At 35.0% G+C, this 23,783-nt stretch overlaps 1 protein-coding gene across 2 annotated transcripts in view; it reads left to right on the top strand.

The window, feature by feature from the left end:
• The window catches only part of SOX5 (SRY-box transcription factor 5), a 398,183-nt gene that overhangs the window by 76,267 nt on the left and 298,133 nt on the right, over positions 1 to 23,783 (top strand). For both annotated transcript variants that reach the window (XM_029955693.1, XM_029955690.1), the window contains exon 3: positions 23,132 to 23,342. In XM_029955693.1, coding sequence (XP_029811553.1) covers positions 23,132 to 23,342 — 211 coding nt within the window. The remainder of the gene's footprint in view (positions 1 to 23,131; positions 23,343 to 23,783) is intronic.

Raw genomic sequence — 23,783 nt, forward strand, 5'->3', positions numbered from 1 at the left:
TTAGTAATATTTTTCTTTCCATACTTTTAAAATTTCTTTTCCACTTGCTGGGTAGTTTTTTTCAGACATAATGAAACAAAATCTGACATCAAGAAGAAGATTTTATTATTTGTAGCTGAGATGCTTTTATTTTAATATAAGAAATTGACATAGGCATTTGGTTTCTTTAAATATTTACCTCAAAATATTGTTTACATTTACATGAAAATATATGCCTTAATGTTTTTATCATTTAAAAAAGTCACTGTAGTCTCTTCATCTAATTTTGAATAGTTAAGTATTTTTGTTACAGTCAAATAGCTACCAGATTTCCATGGTGGATAAGGGGATTTTAATATGATCCCTGTAATTATAAAGAGATTTCCTTAGTGAGTGAAGTGCCTCATTTATGCATCTCAACTGAAAGGTGAAAAAAAAGAAAAAAGAAAAAAGTATATCATAATAAATTTTACATGAGTGGCAATAGTGAAAAAATGGAAAGATCAGTACAACCAGAAGCCATAGCTAAGACATAACAAACAAAGCAAAACCACTGGGAATGGCACAAATCCAATTTAGAATGAAATTTAGCGCCAAGTTTTGTTTTCATGTCCTGTCTACGTAGCTAAAGGGAAAAAATGGGTTGAGTAGTTATTGGTCTTGTGACAAGAACCTCCAGCCTTGCAGCTTAGCTGCAAAGAAGCTAAGTGGCTGTGGTGGACTCTGCAAGGGGAATCTACGCGACTTTCTGCGGGAGAGAGGTCGTCTGAAATATTGCAGTTTTTACTTTCAAAAGTTATATGTAAAGTTTTAAATATGTACATGAATTCAGGATTATCTTTTCATTTTCATTACTCCTTTTAATTTGCATGTTTACATGCTCTCTTACCTGGACATAGAAAGGGTATAGGTAGAGTTTGTATGTGTTGGAGAAATGAGTTAAGCATTTGAAAGTTCTCTATATTTATAATAGAGAGTAAGGCAAAATTCTAACCTTTGCTATAGGGAAAAAGTTTGGAAGTCAGGTGAAATCCTCACTGTTCTTATGCTTTTGCCCCATTCTGTCATCTCCACAATATTCTAGTTTAAAAACAGATGGTTTCTCAAGAGTGTGCTGAATCTATGAGAGATAGTTCAATTTTCCCTTTACTATATACTCTTTTCTTCCTCCTTTTATTTTCAATTACTTTTTCCCCTTAATATTTGTCCCATTCCAAGCACCTTCTATATTTAACCCTTATGTCAGTATTCTCTAATACTGTCTGCAGGTACATTCTGAGTACCAGTGAGATAGGACAAAATTATCATAAAGGAGGAAGTCATGTTTCACCTGAATCTTAAATGCCTCATTTTTCGGTATAATGACAGGGAAGAGTAGTCATTTCAATGAAACCAGATTTGTGGAATATTTCACATGTATAAAATATTTTAATATAAACATAAAAAAGGCACATTTTTTATCTTTTATAAACCTATAGTCTGGTGGAGAAAATAGATTCGCATATAAATCCTATTTAAGGCTTTGATAATATTGTGGTGAGTGTTACAGATGAAAGGTTTATGGTATGTTATGGGAGTTTATAGAGGAATAACAGCATTTTCTGACTAAGGGAGAAGAGCAAATTTCTAAGCAAATGGTTCTAGAACAGTGCCACTCAAAATGTGGTTTCCTCCTTTCATTAAGAAAGTCTTGCTATGGAAAGAATACTAGCTGAATTAAACAGGGTGCCTAGTGATGCAATTGATTTCCATTCTGGGCAGCTTCTTGTCTTGTTGCAGACTGATGCTTTCAGGACCACTTGCTCAAGGGGACCGTGCCATGCATACAACATGTATGTGCAAATTATAATAAACCAGAAATGAGTGGGGTCAGTTTCAAAAGTGAGACAATAGAATGGTTCTTGGGGAAGTTTCCAAGAGAGAGTGGAAGTGAAGGAAAGTTTCCTTAAAACACAGATAATTAAGCTGAGTCCTGAAGGATAGGTATGACTTGAACATACAAGATGAAGTAGAAAGAAATTGAAGGGAAAGAGATAGTTTGAAGAGACTGAAGGAAAAACGCTCAACAAGAAACAGATCTTCTCGGTACAATTATAAAAGCCATGTTGTATACACATGGTGCTACTATTTGTGTCTGTTCAGGGAATTTCTAGGTATATGTGTGAAACCCCAAGCAACTTATTAGTTAATTCACTTAGTGCATGCCTTCAAGAAGTCTGGTAAAGGGGGACCCGGGTGGCTTAGCCGGTTAAGCGTCCAGCTTCGGCTCAGGTCATGATCTCACGGTTCATGGGTTTGAGCCCTGCACCAGGCTCTGTGCTGACAGCTAGCTCAGAGCCTGGAGCCTGCTTCAGATTCTGTGTCTCCCTCTCTCTCTGAACCTCCCCTGCTCACACTGTCTCTCTCTGTCTTTCAAAAATAAATAAAAAAAATTTAAAAATTAAAAAAAACAAGTCTGGTAAAAAGGACTCAGGATTATGCCAAGCATCTGTGTTCATCATGTCATATAATCTTTACAATCTTCCACAAAGAAAATATCTTGATTTCCATTTTACTGATATGGATATCAAAGTGGAAAGAATAAAATAAAGTTACACAGCCAGTAAAAATGGGCCTGACTCAAAAGACAATGTTGTAATGGGAAAAAGTTGAAGAGGTAGATTAAGGCCAGATTGTAAAATGTCCTGAATGCTATCAGAAGCTTGGAGTTTATAATCTGTAATTGTTGGGGAACCATGAAAGTTGTGGGTACACAAATGGTCTTATAAAAACCCTGTGTCATGAACTAAATATTAATTCATCATTTAGTCTAAACTCTAAATATCTTAGAAAAATAAGTTAAGTCTAATTCTGATTTGTTTTTAGACCAGATCCATGGAACCAAAATTGAACCAGGGTTTAATCTTAGATGGAGTGGTAACAAGGGGTGATGGGTGTCTTGTTTTAGAAAAGCCATCAAATATTTTGACTTGCTTATAGTTTAGAGAAACTTATAAAGTGCTAGTTAAGTTCTATGAAACAAGATCAAACATTTATTTTTGTCTCTTCTGTGTTGGAAAACCAAAACCAAAAACCAAACCTGTTACCTGTAACCCAGGATTGGATTATCCAGAGATATGCACAAACAAAAGTTAGTAGTTTTTATGAAGAGTATGAGAAATGACCAGGAGTATCTATATTTACCTTTCTTGCTCAAATATGAAAAAAAAGTAATGTTCACTTGCTTCAAAAGACTTCTAATATATTTTCTTCCCAGCTTTAACGTTGTTTACTCTGCCAGACCAGTCAGAATGTGGCAAAATTGGATAAATAAGTAAGTGTTTTAGAGAGATCAACAAAAGGAAATATTATCTTGTTCATACAAATACTAACTAGAATCATGAAATAGAAGAGTTCACTGAAGATAGAAAAGACAAAATATGAAAGCTGATTAAGCCAACTAATATTGAGGGCAGTTAAAGTTGTAACACATCTGTTGAAAACTTGTTTGTTAAAAAGATATATTATTACACATGTGTATATATGTAAAATATATTTATATTAACAATGAAAGCCACACTTTTTCTATTAACTGTATGTTTATATGTAGATTTTTTTTACTGTCTCCTTTGTTATTTACACCCAGCTAGAGCTTAATTTACAGATCTTCTTTTAACAGTAAGAGGTATTACTGTCCATTTAGTGGTGGCATAATGCCTGGAAAAACCTATTTTTTCCATAGGGACAGACTTAGGCCATTTAATCTATTTCATTGGTGACAAATAATACCAGCTCCTAGTTCCTAGTTTATCTTACTATAAATCCAGATATAGCGTGTGTGTGTGTGTGTGTGTGTGTGTGTGTGTGTGTGTGTTGTGTGTACCATTTAAAAGAAAGATAAAATGATAGGGTTTTAGGATGAATAGATTGTAGATGAGACAGTTAGCTGCTGTATTTTCGTATATTTATCACTCACAGACCTATAGAAATTTTTTAATGTTTATTTATTTATTTTGAGAGAGAGGAGGAAAGAGAAAGACAAAGAGAGAGAGGAGGAGAGAGACAAAGAAACCTACACATTCATGGAAGAGAGGCAGAGAGAGAATCCCAAGCAGGCTCTGCACTGTCAGCACAGAGCTCCATGCTGGACTCAAACTCATGAACCATGAGATTATTACCTGAGCCAAAATCAAGAGTTGGACATTTATGTGCCCCAGACATGAAGAATCTATCTGGCATTAGATCTTAGAACTCTTTTTTAGTCTATATCTCTTGTTTTGAGATAGGAATATTAAAGTTCATAGAGGTTAAGAGATTTGTTTAAGATCAAAATTAACAATTTTTACTTTAATCTTTCGTGGCCATGAGAATGTAGTGCCACTCTAAGGAGAGAAAACAGAAGTGAGCTGGTTTGCGTGACAGAAGTCTGAGTTCACTTTTGTCTATGTTGGGTTTGAGATGAGAAAATTAGGTAGAAAACCAACTGTTGAAAATAGTGATTGAAACTTCTCTATCAAGAGATGGGAATGTGAACCTCACCTGAATAGATACAAGACTTGAAATTGTGAATTTAAGAGGTGCCTGGGTGTCTCACTTGGTTGAATATCTGACTCTTGATTTTGGTTCAGGTCCTGATCTCACAGTTTGTGAGTTCCAGCCCCACATCAGGCTCTGTGGTAACTGCGTGGAACCTATGTAGAATTTGGCCCCCTCTCTCTCTACTCTCCCGTGCTTGCTGTCTATCTCTTTCTCAAATTAAATAGAAATAAAAACTTAAAATGAAATTAAAAAATCTTAACATGAAATTGTGAATTTAAGGGATGCCTGGGCAGCTCTGCCGGTTAAGCATCTGACTTTGGCTCAGGTCATGATATCATGGTTTGTGGGTTCGAGCCCCATGTCAGACTCTGTGCTGACACCTCAGAGCCTGGAGCCTGCTTCAAATTGTGTCTCCCTCTATCTCTGCCTCTCCCCAGCTCTACTCTATCTCTCTCTCCCTAAAATAAATAAACATGAAAAAACAAACAAACAAAAAAGAAACTGTGAATTTAAGAAGAATATTTATTCCACAAAAATTTGTTGATAACATAATTCCCCAGGTAAACCTAAGCCAAATTATTTTATTTTTTTTAAGTGTATTTATTTATTTATTTATTTAGAGAGAGAGCGGGCAAGTAGAGAAGGGGAAGACAGAGAGAGGGAAAGAGAGAGAATCCCAGGAAGGCTCTTCATGACTACCACAGAGCCCCATGCAGGGCTCAAACTCAAGAACTGCGAGATCATGACTGGAGTTGAAGTCGGAAGCTTAACTTACTGAGCCACCTAGGCACCCGTAAACCAGATTTCAAAGATTTAAATTATCTTGAAAGAAGCAGGGGAGTAAGAATTAAGGAGTGCATAGCCTAGGGAAAGCAAGGAGTTAAATTATGGTTGTATCACTATGTGGCGTGGAGAGTGATGATAAAGAAGTTTGTGTATCATCCGAAGGAGTCATACGTGCTTTTCTTGAAAGCTGGTGCAGGTCCCTGAGAGATCTTCAACACAGTGTCAAGATCATTTTCCTAAGATGGAGAGTTTAGAAAGAGAGTAAGAACTTATGGTTGTTGAACATGTTTTCGAGTATTTAAGATCACGACAGGCAATGCCTGGGGTAAGAATGAACTGTAGATGTTGGGCCATCAGAAAGCCAGGAAAAGAAATATTCAGTAGTCTCAAATATTTTGAAGAAGTCATTAAAGATAATGCATTTCACTATCAGAAGATTATTTGCATTCCCTCCCGGACCCAGGATACTGCTTGTTAAAAAGTAATCACAATGGTTAACAAATTACATGTGCACGCTTCACTGGGATGTGTTCAAGTGTGTGTGTATGAGTGTGCATATGTGTTGGGGGTGGGATAAAATGTTATTTTAATAAGTTTGACAAGACTGCTTAATTTTTATATGGAAATATAAGTCAAGGAAATTGAAATATAAGATGGAGCTGATAAAAACTGTATAGGAAACTGACGATGTTAATAAAGTACACTATAAAACCAAAATGGTATTTTAGAAATGTCCTATGAAATAGAGGTAACACATATGGAGATAAAACACGTTTGATCAGAAGATTAGATCAGTGTTAATAAACTTAGAACAGTTAGATGTTTTCAGTCTAATGAGAGGCTGTATGGCAAAATGACTTTGAAAGCACATTTGAAAGATTCAGAGAGAGGGGTTCAAAATACTTACTGAACTTGAACAGTTTACACTGAATTTAATGGCTTAAACTTACATTTCTATGTGTGTAGAAACAATAACAATACTATCTACTTCATAGGTCTGTCAGGAGGGATCATAGCCTAGTAAAAACCCGATACAGAGATTGGCACATTACTAAATTTAATACTTGATGCTTTTATGAGTTTGCTAAGAATATGCCCTCAGGTTCTGAATGAGATCAGAGGTTAATTATAATAAATAAAGAACATTGTAATACAAATATGTTAAAAGGAAGACTTATCCCCACACATAATACAATCAGGGTGGTATAAGAGATGGCCACATAAAAATTCACAGTGACTCAGACTGTCAGGGTTCAGAACTGACACCCAAGTGAAAGTGTTGAAAGCTCATCATCTAGGTTATTTCAAACTAGATTCTACCACACTCAAGAAATCCTGTGGTCAAATTCTTATCCTTTCCACTAGTTGCATAGTTCTGTGCACAGACCTGCTATTGACTTCTCTGTTACCATACACAAAGCTGCTATTCACTTCCAGGAAAATCAGTGGCTCTGTGGAATTGAATAAGAATTTGGCCTACAATGAGTGATTTGAATGAATGAATTTGGAATTGGCAAGAAAATACAAACATATGCCACATTTACTTGGTACATTCATGCCTCAAGAGAACTCAGGTAGCACGTAAATTTTGCGTCAAGAGCCAGTGATTTTCAGCAAGAACCAGTTACAAAAGTCAGCCTAAATCTTCCCCAAGTATTTTTGTCATAGTCAAAGAACAAGGCAAAATATCGTATTTAATTCTTGCTCAGTGGAATGTAAAAGGCTAAGGAGTACCTTCTGGTAAAGTCATATATAGTGTCTACTATTTACAATGCTGCTCCCAGAAGACAGGATTAATAGTCATGTTATAGGCCAATTTAACATATGAGAATATATTAACTTTATTTTTTGATATACTGTTTTTTAGACCAGTCTTAATTGCCTGAACTGATACCTAACTACTTGCAAATTAAATGTTATTTTTTGCTTTTTGTAGGCAGAATACAACCAAGGTGTGTATGGTGGCCCACTTGTGTGCTGGCGTTAAGTTGGAGGCAGTCTGAACCTTCTATTTTCAGTAGTAGACAGATTTCTTCTCTTGATATTATTGCTCATGCAATTTTCAGTACCAGAGACATTGGACCTTTAAAAAGGAAGAGATGTTACATTTTTGACAGCTTTTCCCTTCCACTGACTGAAACAATAAAAATAAACATGAAGCTGTCGGAATGGCCTCTGCATATAATGTCATTTGCATGTGATTTTCTTTGCTTCTCTAGATAATTGAATTTATTCAGGCAATTTATTTTTCAAATGTGTAGTCTTTGTGAATGGAAACCTCTTAACTAAAGACAGCCCTTTTATTTCCTCTTAATGAAATATACACATGTATGTATATACTTCTGTTAGAACCAAGGGAATAGAAGAAAAATAATGAAAACACCAAAACTGTATCATAAAAAAATTAATTGGAGAGATGAAATGTGTTTCTTGTAACCAGACATTCTGTCTTTGTGTTCATCCCTTGTCTATGTTCAAGGTCTTTAGGTTCTCAATAGGAGTTTTTAAATTATTATTTTTCTTTTTGATGTTGCTAAGTATAATGAATGGATAGCAAAGGACTTTGGTAAGAAATCTCTGCATCTGTATTATCTCAAGCCGTTAATCATAAGGATACCTGTTTGGTTCCCATCCTGAGATTCAGTCTTAGTGTATATATTTCAGGCTTAAAGAGAATGACTATTTAAATGGAGCTCCATTAGTCAAATAATGTAGCTTTATAGTACAAATGAAATTTGTATTCTCTTTCTGTGGGACATATGAAGATATCTACCTTGGGACACCTGGGTGGCTCAGTTGGTTAAGCATACGACTTCTACTTAGGTCATGATCTCACAGTTCATGGGTTTGAGCCCTGCATCGGACTCTGTGCTGACAGCTCAGAGCCTGGAGCCTGCTTCGGATTCTGTGTCTCCCTCTCTCTCACTCCCCCGACCCTGCTTGCAATCTGTCTCTCGACAATAAATAAATGTTAAAAATTTTTTAAAAGAATTTATGCCTTTATTTTGGATCAGCATTTTTGTGGGTTATTGAGCACCAAGTGAGAATCACTTTGAAACATTAGCAATATCCAAGGATATTCAGAAGTCAGGAATTCAGTTAGAATTGTGAAAGAAGGTGCATCTTTTCAAAATCCAAATACTGCATCTCCTCTCTCTTCTCCATAGGATTTATTATAATCAAATACAATTTCATTTTTTATACATGCACCCCAACAAATTCCCTAGACAATAGTTTATTAATGGGGAAAAGCACCATCACCTCTTATATTTACATCTGTGATCACAACTCAGTAAAGTTCTGCAGAACTTTATGATGGTGATAATTTTCATTGTAGTTTTTCCCCCATTCTGACTGTAACATTGATACGGTAAGAGTTTTAGGATTACACATACAGCACCAAGAATTCAGTATTTCAAAGCCTCTTCATTACAGATAAGGGAAAGATGTGTCAGTTTCTAATACTGTATTTTTATGGAGTTATCTTTTTGTCCTCCTTTTGCCCTATTTCCTAGAATACCCCCATTTTTTTATTTTGGCTTTTTTTTTTCTAGAGTCTTCTCATTTTCCAGTTTCTCTGTTTTGCATATTCTCTCATTGTCATTTCCATGTATGCATTTTTCTTCATAAAACATCTTTCATCCTTCAAAATCTAATTATAAATAACCATAAAAGTTTCAGAAATTTATATGGTAAACCAGAGTCACGGTAAGAGAAGATATTACCCATTTATAACTGTCATTTTTAGCATATGTGAAGAGGGCTTGGCCATTTGTTGTTCTTCCTCAGAAGACACTTTCTGAGAGCTAATTTACTAAAATGGATTTAACCATCCACTGGGAATAAATGGTTCATAAGTCATTATTTTACAACCTTTATTTATTTATCTGCTTCTTGTATTTTGAGGCTCATGTACATTTGAATGTTCCACATGCAAATTTAAAGATCTCAGTCAACTTATCATTTGAATCCTGAAGGAGAGTAGATTATACCTATTATTTACAGTGTTGTGGCCAGAAGTAGGCTAACACTCATGTTATGAACCAATATAATTATGGATATCTATTTATTTTTTTAGCTATATTGATTCTATTTAATAATCATCCCTGTTGTTTATTTTAATAATCATCTCTGTTTGGCCATTTTGTTTTTGTCTACCTCATGATCATTATTTCAACCTCCCAGCAAGCAATATTTTATCTTTGACTGTTTCCTTCTTAATTTTCAAGTTATCTAATCCTATCATCACTTGCTTCAAATCATTTCTAGGATTTGATGGTTTCTTTCAAATCTCGTGACTACACTCTAGTGGAAAGCTTTTTATCTGTGGAGATCTTTACTTTCTCTTCTTCCCAATTCATACTCCACACCACTGCTAATCTTCCTAAGACACACTTCAAGAGGATCATCCAGTCTGGAATCTAGAATAGTCCCCCCTTTTTTTGTCAGGTCAAATGTAAACAATTCTATTTGACTTTCATAACCCTTCAGAAAATGGTGATGGCTTATGGATGATGCCTCTGGGAGTGCTCTATCTTAGTTCTCTACCTATATTTGTAGGCTCAAACCAAGACTATCTTATCCATAAAGACTGGATAAGTTGAGTAATTAACTCAATCTGTATTTATTAAACACAATAGGGTCTGGAGTACATGGTGAAGAATCAGACATATTTCCTGTCTTAGGGGTATAGAAAGAAAATTAAATAAGTTACCTCAAAGCATGTACTAATGCTGTGATAAAGAAATTACCACCTTCCTTTGCTTTCCAGTGTTCTCTCTTTTTTAATCTTCTGCATGTAAAATTTGCTACTGTACCATTTAGTTATAATTGCTGATTGTTTTTTGTGTGTATTTAAATGTCTCTCAAATTTAAGTTTAAACTCTTTGAGGACAGAGAACCAGCTTTATTTTGTTCATACCTGTGGCATCTCTTATCACACCTGAATCAGTCGAGGTAGGCAGTCTAAAGTAATGATGACCAGCATTCACCCTAAAATTACATAATCTTGGCCTTAACTCTTCAGTTTACCATTCCCTACTATTACTTTGGGTGAATTACCCATAGGAGCTTAATTTTTTTGTCTGTTAAATAGGAATAACAGTCTGTGTGGAATTTCTCTGAAAATTGTAAAATTATGTCCATAAAAGTTTTAGAACAATCTTTAAGAACTCTAAGAGTGGTGGCTATATTTTTACTGAAAACATTAGTGAATTTTAAAAGATTTTGTATATTTGGTCAGGAAAATGCCTTATAGTTTATATGTGTTTTTAAAAGTCTTCACAATTATCAGATTAAAATGACAAAAATTATATATAGCAATTACTCCTAGAAACTGTGTGAAAACAATTCTTTCAGACAACCCAGAGTTTTACGTAAGGAATGCCAGTGTCTCAGGGATTGTCTGTACTGCAATGCAGCCTTTATGTGCACAATAAAACAGGCTCAGGAAATTCTGTTTTATATTATGAAGAAATAGTTTGGCCAGCTTGGGAATTTTATAAGAGTATGTCGGCTGCTTAATACCTTATCTTTATTTTGGAATGAGAACTGAAGCTTATACTTCTTTTATCTCAAATCACTGCTTAAGGTCAATTTCTGCTAAAGATCCCTTTCAAAGAACAAGTGTTACTTTTGCTCTGAACATAGTGCTCTACTGAGAGTCTTAATGAGTATAGAAAAGGGGGCCTTTAGCTTTTATTTTATTATTATTTTTTTCATGGGAAGATAGGATTAGTCTAATGACATAACAGAATGAACTAATTTTTGGCTATGAAATCAGTGTGATCTAGTGAGGAGACATACTGGTGAGGGACTCTATTCAAGATGATACTAGAGCAGAGAGGAAAATAACAGAAGTGGAGAGTTAGCATTTAATCTATCCTTCCTCATATTACTTTTGTTGCCATTTTGTATTTTTAGTGTAAAGGAACTTAAAGATTTGTTTGTAAGAGAATCTAGTGGTGCCAATGTACTCGTGAAGAAAAAAAATACTTGATATGTCCATTTTATAAGAAGAAAGAGAAATATGAGAGAAAAGTAGAAATATGGCATAAGTAATTGGTGTCATATATTTATGAAAAATAATTCATTACTCTAATTCTTTTCGGACTTTGACTTAAAAAGTTTTATTTCATAATGAGGAGTGGTTGAACATTCTTTCTTTGATCATTTCTTTGAGTTATCACTTTGTAGAGATCCAGGAAACTGTGAAATTTGAAGATTGAGTGGCATGGTAATGGCAACAGAGATAAAAAGCACACTAATGTCACATGACATTTTATGGACTCCTTTTTTTTTCTTGCAATACAGTGTGTATTAGCTTTTTAAAAAATGGGCCACCTTATAAAAAGTTTAAATTAATCTTTTTAAAATTATTTATTTATTTATTTTAGAGAGAGAAAGAGGGAGAGAGAGAAGGGATATGCGCATATGTGCATGTGCAAGTAGGGGAAGAGCAGAGAGCCATGGAGAGAGAATCCCAAGCAGGCTCCATGCTGCTTGATCTTATTAACTGTGAGATCATTTCCTGAGCAGAAAGAAATCAAAGGGTTGGGTGCTCAACCAACTGAGCCACCCAGATTCCCCCAATTTTATCTTTAAAAAATTGATTCCATACATGCAGTTTTATTTTAGCAGAAAGAACTGTGAAGCTACATAAATATGCAAAATGCTTTTGTTTTTGTTTGTTTGTTTGTTTGTTTTTTTGGGTGGGGTACGTGGGAAAAAGGATTTGTCTCTTGTTACTATCTTCTTCAGCTTCCTAGTAAAGAGACTGGCTTTTTCTGTATTTATTTTTATATATTTTGTGTTTTGTTCATGGTTATATCCTAAAATAATGCCTGGAGCTTATTTTAAACAAATACTTGTATAGCTCTTGCCATTTCCCAGTTTCCATTTTTATGAGTTTTATAATTTGTAATACCTGCGTTAACTCATGTAGTCTCCTAACTCCTATAATTCATTAGTTTGTAACTCATAATCCACTAACAACTCATTGAGGTAGATTCTAGTATAATTCCCATTTTATAAATGAGGAAACTGAGACACAGCCGATTAAATAACTTGTTAAGGGTCACACAGCTGATTAATGATGGAACCAGGATTTCAACCAAAGCTCTTGGCTTCATTCTCTGTGCTTGGATGCCATCATTAACTGCCTCACAAGTTAACATTCAAAACATTTATATTACATGGATAAAAGCGAACATGGAGTGAATGAAATAATATTTGTTTTTTAGTAAGCATTCTGATTACTGTTAAATTGTAGATATCAATGATACTATATAATAGCACATATGAATTACTTATCATTTATTATCCCTTTTCATAGATTTGGAAGCTAAGGTTTGGAGAGTTTAGATAACTTGCCAAAGGTTGTATAGTTAATGAGTGACAGAGCCTGGATTTGAATTCAAACACCCTGACTCCTGACTCCAGTGCTTTCTGCTGCATTGCTGACATCACATTATACTGCCTGGAGATCACAGTTTATTTCACTTATCAATGAACATGTAGTCAGTTCCCAATTATAAATGATGCTAGCAAACACTTGGCATATTAATTTACTGGGTGTCTGCTCTGTGTAGGAAACTGTGTTCATTGCTCTGTGGGATAAAAAAGAGTCATTTCCTAAATAGATCACAATTTGAAGAATTCCTCACGTTTCATTTCTTCCTCAGACTCAGAGTGAATAGGCATTTAGTCAAGTTTATTAACAACTGTTGTAAGGACGCTCTGGAGACTGCTTAGAAAAATGAGAAATGAATTATTATATGTAATTAGTGGCTAGTTACATAAATATTTTTTCCTTATTTCTTAAAATATTATTATATAATTTACAATTCTAGTGTTAAATGAAAATGTTTTGACATGTGGCCTAATTTTTACTTAAAAACATCTTATGGTTGACCTTTGAGCCCTCAGGGAAGAGATCATCAAATGTCTTAAAATGTATTTGCTAGATTGTTTAAACACAAGTAAGACACAGAACAGAAACCATCATCAGGAAGATAATGAGACTGTCACAGCACAAAATGTTCTTTGTTTTTACAGGTTCTATTAGTTAATATATTAGAATTCTCTAAATGCCACTTTTGCTTATTAAGTGGTTCTGAGAGCACATGAAAACATACAGTTTATTTCTGAATGCAGCATTTCAGAGATTCTTAGTATGTGTGATTCTGAAGGAGTAATTAAAAAGCAACCATTAGAAACTTTTGCCCATGTAACATCTATTCTAAAATGAAGATACTTTCCAAAACTGTTTTTCCTATTTGTACAATCTCTTATTAAATCATAAATCTGCCCTTAAGTGCAGCCCCTGTGGAAAACAATGTAGAGGTTCCTCAAAAAATTAACAATAGAACTCCCCTGTGACCCAACAACAGCACTTCTAGGAATTTATCCAAGGGATACAGGAGTGCTGATGCATAGGGGCACATGTACCCCAATGTTCATAGCAGCACTGTCAACAGAAGCCAAATCATGGAAAGAGCCTAAATGTCCATCCACTGATGAGTGGATCAAGAAGATGTGGTTTATATATACAATGGAGTATTACATGGCAATGAGAAAGAATGAAATCTGGCCATTTGTAGGAAAGTGGATGGATCTTGAGGGTGTCATGCTAAGCGAAGTAAGTCAGGCAGAGAAGGACAGATACCATATGTTTCACTTATAAGTGGAACAGGAGAAACTTAACAGAGGACCATGCGGGAGGGAAGGGGAACCATGGGAGACTCTTGAATACTGAGAACAAACTGAGGGCTAATGGGGGTGGGGGGAGAAAGAAAGGTGGGTGATGGGCATGGAGGAGGGCACTTATTGGGATGAGCACTGGGTATTATATGGAAACCAACTTGACAATAAACTATGAAAGAAAAAAAAATGACATCCCCTATATAATTAAAATATCTCATCTGTACCTGGGGAAAAAAAAAAGAAATTTGCCCTTAAATTTCTTTTTCACTCACTGGAATCAAGCTTGATGGCAAATATGATATTGGTTTAAAAGACAACTAAAGAGGGGTACCTGGGTGGCTCACTCAGTTAAGCATCCGGCTTCGGCTCAGGTCAGGATCTTACAGTTCATGGGTTCGAGCCCTGCATCAGGTTCTGTGCTGACAGTTAGCTCAGAGCCTGGAGCCTGCTTTGGATTCTGTGTCTCCCTCTCTCTCTGACCTTCTCCTGCTTGCGCTGTCTCATTCCGTATCTCAACAACAAATAAAAAAATATATTTAAAAAAATAACAACAACTAAAGACACCTACTATTATGTTACTTTTATATTATAAATCAGATTATTAATAAGTTCAAACCATATTTTAGTACATTTCTTAAAACCATCCATTTCCACAACGCAATTTTGACATAAATCTCAGATTTCTAATCTATATAGTTAGTAGAAAATCAGCAAATATAAGCTTATTACAACGTGTGTCAAAATGACTGTTAAAAAACTAAATCAATGTCATTTCCCTCCAACATTTATTGGCCATTCTGCATGTTTGCTGATTTCTCCCTGCCCTCCACCCCGTCCCTCTCCCCCTTACAATATGTTACCTTTCAGCTCTCTTCTCAAACCCATTAAATTCCATCACTTTTGTGATGCTCTGTGACCACTGCAGGGTTTAGACATCTCCCCCTTTAACTCTCTAACTCTTAGTTTTTTCCTGTACCAATAGTTTTCAGACTTACTGAGTATCAATCTCCCCTAGAAGCCTGGTTATCAATCTCACCATTGGGCTTCAGACTGAGTTTCTGACTCAGAAAGTCTGGAGTAAGGCTCGAGAAAAATGGATAAAGTACTCTCAGGTGATGCCAGTGATATTGGTTGAACAGACCACCATCTGAGAATCATATTTATATAAATTACCTGTCTTGTCTTGTTTAGTCCCATGCGAATGCATTTTACACTAAAATGTGCTTTTAAATGTTTATTTAGTTTTCTGATCAATAATTAAATATGAGCCTAAGTTAACATTTCATCTCTGTGCTTGGCAAAAAAAGACAAACCAAGTTAGACTTCTGTTGAATTTCCATGCTATTGCACCGGGAAGGAATCTTTAAAAGATTCCATATTTTTAGGCTTTGAAGAAACATCAAACAACTTTCACTTCTTCTATTTGCACTGTCCAAAACACATAAAAATCTTTGAAATATGGAGTATATCCTATATTGGAAATATAATGGAGTCATTTTTAGAAAATAATAATCTTTCACTTAAACTTGAGGAGGTATGTCAGTATTTAAATACCAAATCAGCCCCAAGAATGGGTTGTGTCTGTATTACAGACAGATGAACTTCTCAGGTTTCTGCAGTATTCTTTAGAAATTAGAACTAAGCAGTATATGGAATGTGGAACTTTCCTTGGATTATAGAGCAAAAAAGATGGAGTACATATTTGAGTATTTTAGAATTTCTACCTGTCTTTATAATTGAGAAGATTTAATGATTTTAAGGACTGAGAGTATTTTCAGAAAATTTCAATATCTCATAAGATGTTGAAGTAGTAAAATATAAGTAGCCCTTAAAAACTGACTTTGGATTATTTCAAGACTAGCATCTTATGGTCACAAACCCCTAGGGAACTTAAAAAAGAAGCATATAAATAGCCTGCTGCTCTCTAGATAGATTTATAAACTACCATCTAAATCTGGAATTTCAATTAGTCTATCTTATATTTATTTAAACATTAAGAATTGTCGATCTTATAAAACTTGGTAAGGTTTTTTTTTTTTTTTTCAAATTCAGTAAATTTTACAAAAGTATTATCAGTGGCTTTTTCCAGTAGAGAAAGGTGACAAGTTCTGATAAGGTCTGTCTCTGTAGGTAACTATGAAAATAGCCCAAAGAAAAGAGCCTCTGTCAGTTTTTATTTTGCGAACTACTGGACTTAAAGGCACATCAGGCAACTTTTTTTTTTAAAGCAAAAGTTTAGAAAAGGTTTTAAATTGGATAGCTTTAACACCAGCAGTAATCACAAATATAACAGACACCCTTCAGAGGTCTTACTATAAGTGCTTTCTTTTGTTTTATAGGTCTCAGGAACTGACCATATCCTATTCCCAGAACACTGAATTTGATCATATTCACCAGAGAAAGACTCTTAGTGTTCTCTGTTGAGCTTTTTAAGTGTCGGTTTTTTGCCTCAGTGTATCCTTCATATGTTTACATTCTGTCTTCAGGAAAATTCATGGTTGAAATTGAACCAGTATGTTTTTTTAAAAATGGCAATATTCCTTTATAAAAGTTAGCAAGTTGTTCTGCGTTCCATTTTGAATTTACGTGCACATTATCCCAAGGTGAATGCTGAGTAAGAAGGGAGATTGGCATTAGGCATGCATTCTTTTCTTCAATGTGTTTATTATTCTTTAAAGTATAATTAAAATACTAATCTCTTTCTAAATACCTGTTTTAGGAAAAGTAAAAGTATCATTTATTAACATATATGTCTTTAATTATGTTTATCTGAATAAAATATCAATAAAATCTATAGTTGGAGGCTCTTTTTACAAGTACTAATTGGTCATTTAAAATCGTCTAATTGTATATATTGATGAGTTTAGTATGATTGTGGGAAGATACACATTTAGGCCAAAGCTTCTTGTCCTGGAGTCTGTGGCTTACAAGAGTTCCTGAGGGATTTGATTGAGAACGTTCACATTTGAAACTTTGAAGGTGGAAACCTAGCTCTCTAACACTGTGAGTGTAATTGTGTGTGCAGTTCCATGAGTGTGTGTCTGCCTGTGGGCATGTGCATGTGTGTTTGTGAGGACATCTACAGCTATCAAAAGGGATATATAACCTGAAAAGATAATGAAGTCAACATATCATGAAGAATTTATATGAAAAACTACCATAACCAATAAAGCTTTAAAATTAATTGTGTGTTTACACAATAATCATATACTGTTTTCTAGTACTCGAGTGAAAGTGGCATCTCCTAACTTGACAGAACAGATGCAGTCAGTGCAATTTAGTTTCAAAATAAACACTTGTGATAACATATTTTCACCTAGTTTTAAAAGAATTTAAGGAATGACCAAATGATATAGCTTTTTAAATTGAGATATAATTACACACTATTAGTTTTAGGTGCACAATGTAATGATTCAGTGTGAAAAGATGACAGTATGTCTTGTTGACATCCATCACCACACATAGTTACAAAACCAATTTTTTTCTTGAGAACATTCTGGATCTACTTTCTTAGCAACTTTCAAATACACAAACAATATTATTAACTGCAATCACCATGCTGTACCTGACATCCCAAGAACGATTTATTTTATAACTGGACATTTGTACCTTTTGCTCACCTTCACCCATTTCACCTAAATAATATGGCTTTCCAGACATTCTTCAGATTTTCTTTTGTCTTTCCCTGTTGATATTTACAAAGGCAGCACGTGATTAGCACAACGTGACGGTGTTGACGCTTGTTCAGCACTAAAGCACTTTCTCTGTGTATCTGTAGTTCATTTTATGCTACCTGTATGCAATACCAAATTTCGTGAACTTGTATTAATGAGAATCTAGTTAAGATAGTCCAATCTTTCTGTACTGATTTTTCCCCTAAGTTCAAAACTTTGTTGTACTAGACAGGATGGTAGATTAAGGAGTGCCTGGCTGACTCAGTGAGTGGCGTGTGTGATTGTTGATCTCAGTGTCATGGATTTGAGCCCCACCTTGAGTGTAAAGATTGACTAAATTCAGAACCTTTAAGGGGCACCTGGGTGATTCAGTTGGTTAAGTGTCGACTCTTGATTGCCACTCAGGTCATGATCTCATGGTGGAGGGATCGAGCCGCAGATCTGACTCTGAGCTGTCAATGCTGAGCCTGCTTGGGATTCTCTCTCTCTCTCTCTCTCTCTCTCTCTCTCTCTCTCTCTCTCTCTCTCCCTCTCTCTCCCTCTTTCTCTCTCTCCTCTCTCTCTGCCCCTTTCCCCATGTGCACCCTCCTGCTCTGTCTCTCAAAATAAACATTTAAAAAATAAAACCTTTAAAATAAAAAAAGATTAAAAAATCATAAATAAGCATCATTACTTAGAGATCTAATCTGTGTGTTTGGTTTAAATAATTACTTAAATTTTAAAGTTCTTTATTTTTAATAAATGGCATAAACCAATGGATATTTATATGGAGTGAGCTTTATAAGTCTAGAGTGTAGATAGTTGGATTAGTTAATTTCAGTACATTTATATAATTTCTTTCTTTAGGTCTTGGACATATTGGGGCAAAAACCTCTCATTTTCATAATTATTAAGCAGATGCCATGTATCTTTTATACCTATAACACTGACATAGAATCTCTAGGTATTTGTGGGTTTTGTTTTTATTTTTTAATTAAAAGCTTTTTAATGTTTTATTTTATTTTTGAGAGAAAGAAAGAAAAGGGGAGGAAGAAGGTGCAGAGAGAGTGAGAAACACAGAATCTGAACAGGCTCCAGGGTCTTAGCTGTCAGCACAGAGCCTGATGTGATGTGGGGCTCGAACCCAAGATCCCCTGAAGTCAGACACTTAACCAACTGAGCCGCCCAGGCTCAGGCTCATAGCTGTTTCTCCAGCTATGAAGTGCAAAACATAATTAGGTTTATCAAGAGAATTAACTGAATTAATGCGTATAACACACTTTAACAGTGCATGACACAAAGTAAATATTCAATAAATATTGGCTATTATTCTTACCAATTATAGTTGGATAGACAGACTATTAAATGTAATGTTCTTGCTACCCTTTATTAATTTAACTTTGTTTCATAGGACCAAAAAGTAAATATGGCAATATATTTCTTTTTTATTAAAATTTCTTAAGTTGATTTATTTATTTTGAGAGAAAGGGAGGATGGGGGAGAGGGGGAGAGAGAAAAAAATTCCAGGAAAGAATCCTTTGCACTGTTAGCACAGAGCTTGACACAGGACTCGAACCCATGAACCATGAGATTATGACCTGAGTTGAAAGCAAGAGTCAGATACTTAACTGACTAAGTCACCCAGGCACCCCCGTAATGTATTTCTTGAGGCCAGAAGTCAAGGATGAAATGTCATTTGGACAGTGAAAGGAACACATATATCTGAATGAATTACATATAACCTCTTTTTTCAAATGAATTAATTCTTCTTAAGCACTGCATTATCTAAACTAAAATTTGAATATTAAAGTTGAAATAATATTTCTCTCAAAGTGTACTATATTTAGAATTAATAAGAATGTATTTTTTGGTTTTAATTTTTTCATTTTTCATTTAAATTCTGATTGGTTAACATATAATGCAATATTAGTTTCAGGAGTAGAGTTTAATGATTTATATATGACACCTAGTGCTCATCACAAGTGCCCTCCTTAATGCCCATCACCCATTTGACACATTCCCTTACCCACCTCCCCTCAGCAACCCTTAGTTTGTTCCCTATAGTTAAGAGTCTGTTTTTAAGGTTTGCTTCTCTCTTCCCCCCTATAGCTCTTTAACTTCTTAAATTCTATCTATGAGTGAAATCATATGGTATTTGCCCTTCTCTGGCTGACTTACTTTGCTTAGCATATGGCAAATGGCAAGATTTCATTCTTTTTGATGTCAGTAGCATTCCATCGTATCTGTATACCTCATCTTCATCCATTCACTGGCTAATGGACCTTTGGGCTGTGTCCATAATCTGACTATTGCTGATAATGCTGCTATAAACATTGGGGTGAATGTGACCCTTTGAATCTGTATTTTTGTATCCTTTGGGTAAATACCTAGGAGTGTAGTTCCTGGGTCATAAGGTTTTTCTATTTTTAACTTTTTGAGGAGTCTTCATCCTATTTTCCAGAGTGGCTGCACCCAGTTTAAGACTGCATTTTTAACAAGTTATTTAAATAAAGAAAGATACACTCAGCAGATCCCTTCCTTTGTCTCATGGTTGCAAAGGTGACAAAGGAGGCAGGATTAGGTAAACTTGTTCAAGTGTAACAAAGGAAGATTATCAACTTTGTTCAAAAAGTTTAGACCCCTCTTTTATCATTAGACTTTAGAAATCCTGCATCACAGTCTGAGAGCTCTATGTTGAAGCTTGCTTTTAGCATTCATGAAAACTTGCTGAAATATATACTGCTGGCCTGGACCACTAACACTTCTGTGAGTAGACTCTGGATGTCTGCCTGCCAGCAAAGTGAGGAGGAAAATGCAGTCAGCACTTTAGGTATCGTATATGCAGCCCCAGGGAAGAAACCGACACGTACAGGACTTTCTGGACTGAAGACTGCCAGCATTCTTTAACAAACTGTTCACCATGCGGCTGAACAGTCGAGTCCCACCCTGAAAGATCTGTTCACCACATAAAACGGTTACAGAGATTAACAGTACTAGAGGCCGAAAGGTAATCAGACAGGAGAAATAGCAATAAGATAAAATATTTGTGCATGAACCAGCCTTGAGAATGAACTTTTAGTACTGTTGTGGTAACTGGGTTTAGAATACTGGTGAAATGATATTAAACTCTTTAAAATATGTCCTGCTTTGCAAGGTGTAGAAAATTAGATACATGCAAAATGGGATGTTATTTTATTTTACTTTATTTTGAAATATTTTCTGATATCTTAATAGATGTGGTTGTATACAATTTGAGTGTCTTTCCCTCTACTGGAGATGCTATAGAAAGATATTTGTAGTTTTCAATTATGGAAAATGACAAACAGCTGCCAAATTCTTGTTTGTTAAGTTTGTCATCATATATGTGAAAACAGAGTATAGAATAGTGGGGGACAAAGTGGGACTAACATTGGGATTTTTCTGCTTTGACCCTGGAAATAAGTGAGAAGAAATATCTGTGGAAAATGTGTGGGTTTCTCTATATTCTGGTTTGATGATGACACTGAGCTAATGTGTATTATGGACCGTTCATAAAAACACTCCTTGGTGTGCTGAATGGGTTTGTGATGGCTTTTGTCAGGTGTGTGTGTGTGTGTGTGTGTGTGTGTGTGTGTGTGTGTTTATGGGTTTGCTTGTATTTATGTTGGGTTTTAAATAAATAATTCTAGAGGTGTACCTTCCCTTAGCCTGTAGAGGCTTGTAATTATTACCTTATGCATATTGATTTCTAAATCCAAGTACATTATAAGCTAAGATTCATGTATGAAAGTATTATCTATGGAATATTCATTCAAGATGTAGTAAAGTTTTCTGTATATTCTGCAATGTTTGTAAGAAATGGAAACCTTTTGGGTATAGAATTATAATTTTGAAGATTCTGTTTGTACCCATTTTTTACTTTTACTTTCTCCACATTGCCTAGCCTCACCCAACACACTGATGCTTACACCATAGCTAATGTCCTTGTATTCATTATTATCATATGAACAGATTATGATTATGTTTGTGTTGACATCTTTATTTTAATCTGCTTTTAAAAATTAAAATGACAAATATTTTAGTATATTTTAACTAGTCAAATATATTATAATTAACCTTAAAAACATTAGATATCAAATAAGTGTGATTCCTCACTTTTCTGGGATCAAGAGATCCTATTAACGTGTCTTAGAGAAGAAATGTATAAACAAGAATATAATCTATTATTCTGAATATCAGATGTGCATACACTCAAATATATTATATTTTTATTTTTTTTATTTTTATTTTAGAGAGAAAGAGAGAGAGAGCAGGGAAGAGGCAGAGAGAGAGGAAGAAAGGGATCCTTAAGAGGGCTCAATGCTCAGCACAGAATGTGGGGCTCGGTCCCACAACCCAGAGATCATGACCAGAGCTGAAGTCAAGAGTCTTGACACTTAATTGACTGAGCCATCCAGACACCCCTCAAATATATTAATGGAAATTTTTAATACTGTAGAATTAAACTTCCTCAAAGATCTTAGTATACATTTTTTTTTTTAAGAAACCTGCTTTGTGGAAAGCAGGATTATGGAAGTAAGAGATTATGATAGGAAGAGATTAAGTAAGAAATTTAATTTTTCTTTATCATTTGAATAACACTACTCTTGCCCATGTCTGAAAAATAAACTTAGTAGCTTTATGCAAAAGAAACACCAAATATTTAGTAGATGGCTAGAGTTGGGTAAGAAATTATGGGGAAAATAATAATAAAAATAACATCAAATATGTTTTCAAATATTAGAATTATAGAATAAATTTTTTCATACCCATACACAAAGATGAGGAGGGAAAGATTGCAAGAAACTTTCTTTTATAGGACCTGTGAGGCTCACAGTGCAAAATAGGGAAGAATATTGACAGAAACAATGCTTGTGGTAACAAACGGAGTTGGAAACATCTTTGGCATAGCAGAAATAAACTTTCAGTTTTCCTATCTGATGTCAAAATAACCTGTGTGGCTGAGGCTTTCTTAAAAGGATGAGAGGGAGGTGGAGAACTAAAAAAGGGCCCTGCTTTAATTAGGAGCACCATCAAGAAGAGGCAGCTATTTAAAATGAAATCTGAAGTGCATGATGTTACTTGTTTAAATATTACAATATCAGGAGGATGTTTAGGACAGATGACTTGTGCATTTAACGTTTGTAGGAAATTCTAAGACTTTCAAAGCAGAAAAATTCATCTAATCAATACAAGCTTTCTATAAGGCTTTATTTCCATTTGTCCTCAGTCTGAAGGCAGAGAATCTCCATATTTTTATTTCTTCTGTGAATTGATCTTTGACTCCCTCTGTACCAGCCTGTAACATTAATGCAGGCTTTTTATTTTTATTTTTTGAAATTTCTTTCTTTCTTTTACTGTTACGGACTGATGTTTTGCTTTTTCATGATTTAGCTAAGTAAGCCAACTAACCAATTAAAAGAAATAAAGCTTCCGGATTTTTGAACAATTTTTTCCTTTCCTTTCTCTTCCAGGAAGTTGATGGCAATAAAGTTATGTCTTCATTTGCCCCACACAACTCATCTACCTCACCTCAGAAGGCAGAAGAAGGTGGGAGGCAGAGTGGTGAGTCCTTGTCCAGCACGGCCCTGGGAACTCCCGAACGGCGCAAAGGCAGCTTAGCTGACGTTGTTGACACCTTGAAGCAGAGGAAAATGGAAGAGCTCATCAAAAATGAGCCCGAAGGTAAAGGTTTGCAAAGAAAGCAAAGTTGTTGCCATCTCCTGATTTTAACTTCTAGTTTTTTTAATTAAATTCAAAATTTTTTTTTATGTTTTATTTATTATTGAGACAGAGAAACAGAGCATGAGCGGGGGAGGGTCAGAGAGAGAGAGAGAGGGAGACACAGAATCTGAAGACAGGCTCTAGGCTCCGAGCTAACTGTCAGCACAGAGCCTGATGCGGGGCTGGAACCCATGAACCGTGAGATCGTGACCTGAGCCAAAGTCAGCGACCTAACCAAATGAGCCACCAGGCGCCCCCCCCTTTTTAAGATCTCTTTATATGACTTGTACTTAAAGTTAAATTAGACAAAAAGGAAGAAAACCTAATGCTGTGAAGATGGATAGCTATTTTTTTTCAGAAAAATTTCAATATGTCCCAGTGTTTTAAATCATTAATTTCTGT

Source organism: Suricata suricatta, chromosome 10 (genome assembly GCF_006229205.1).
Source record: "Suricata suricatta isolate VVHF042 chromosome 10, meerkat_22Aug2017_6uvM2_HiC, whole genome shotgun sequence".
NCBI classification, from domain to species: domain Eukaryota; kingdom Metazoa; phylum Chordata; class Mammalia; order Carnivora; family Herpestidae; genus Suricata; species Suricata suricatta.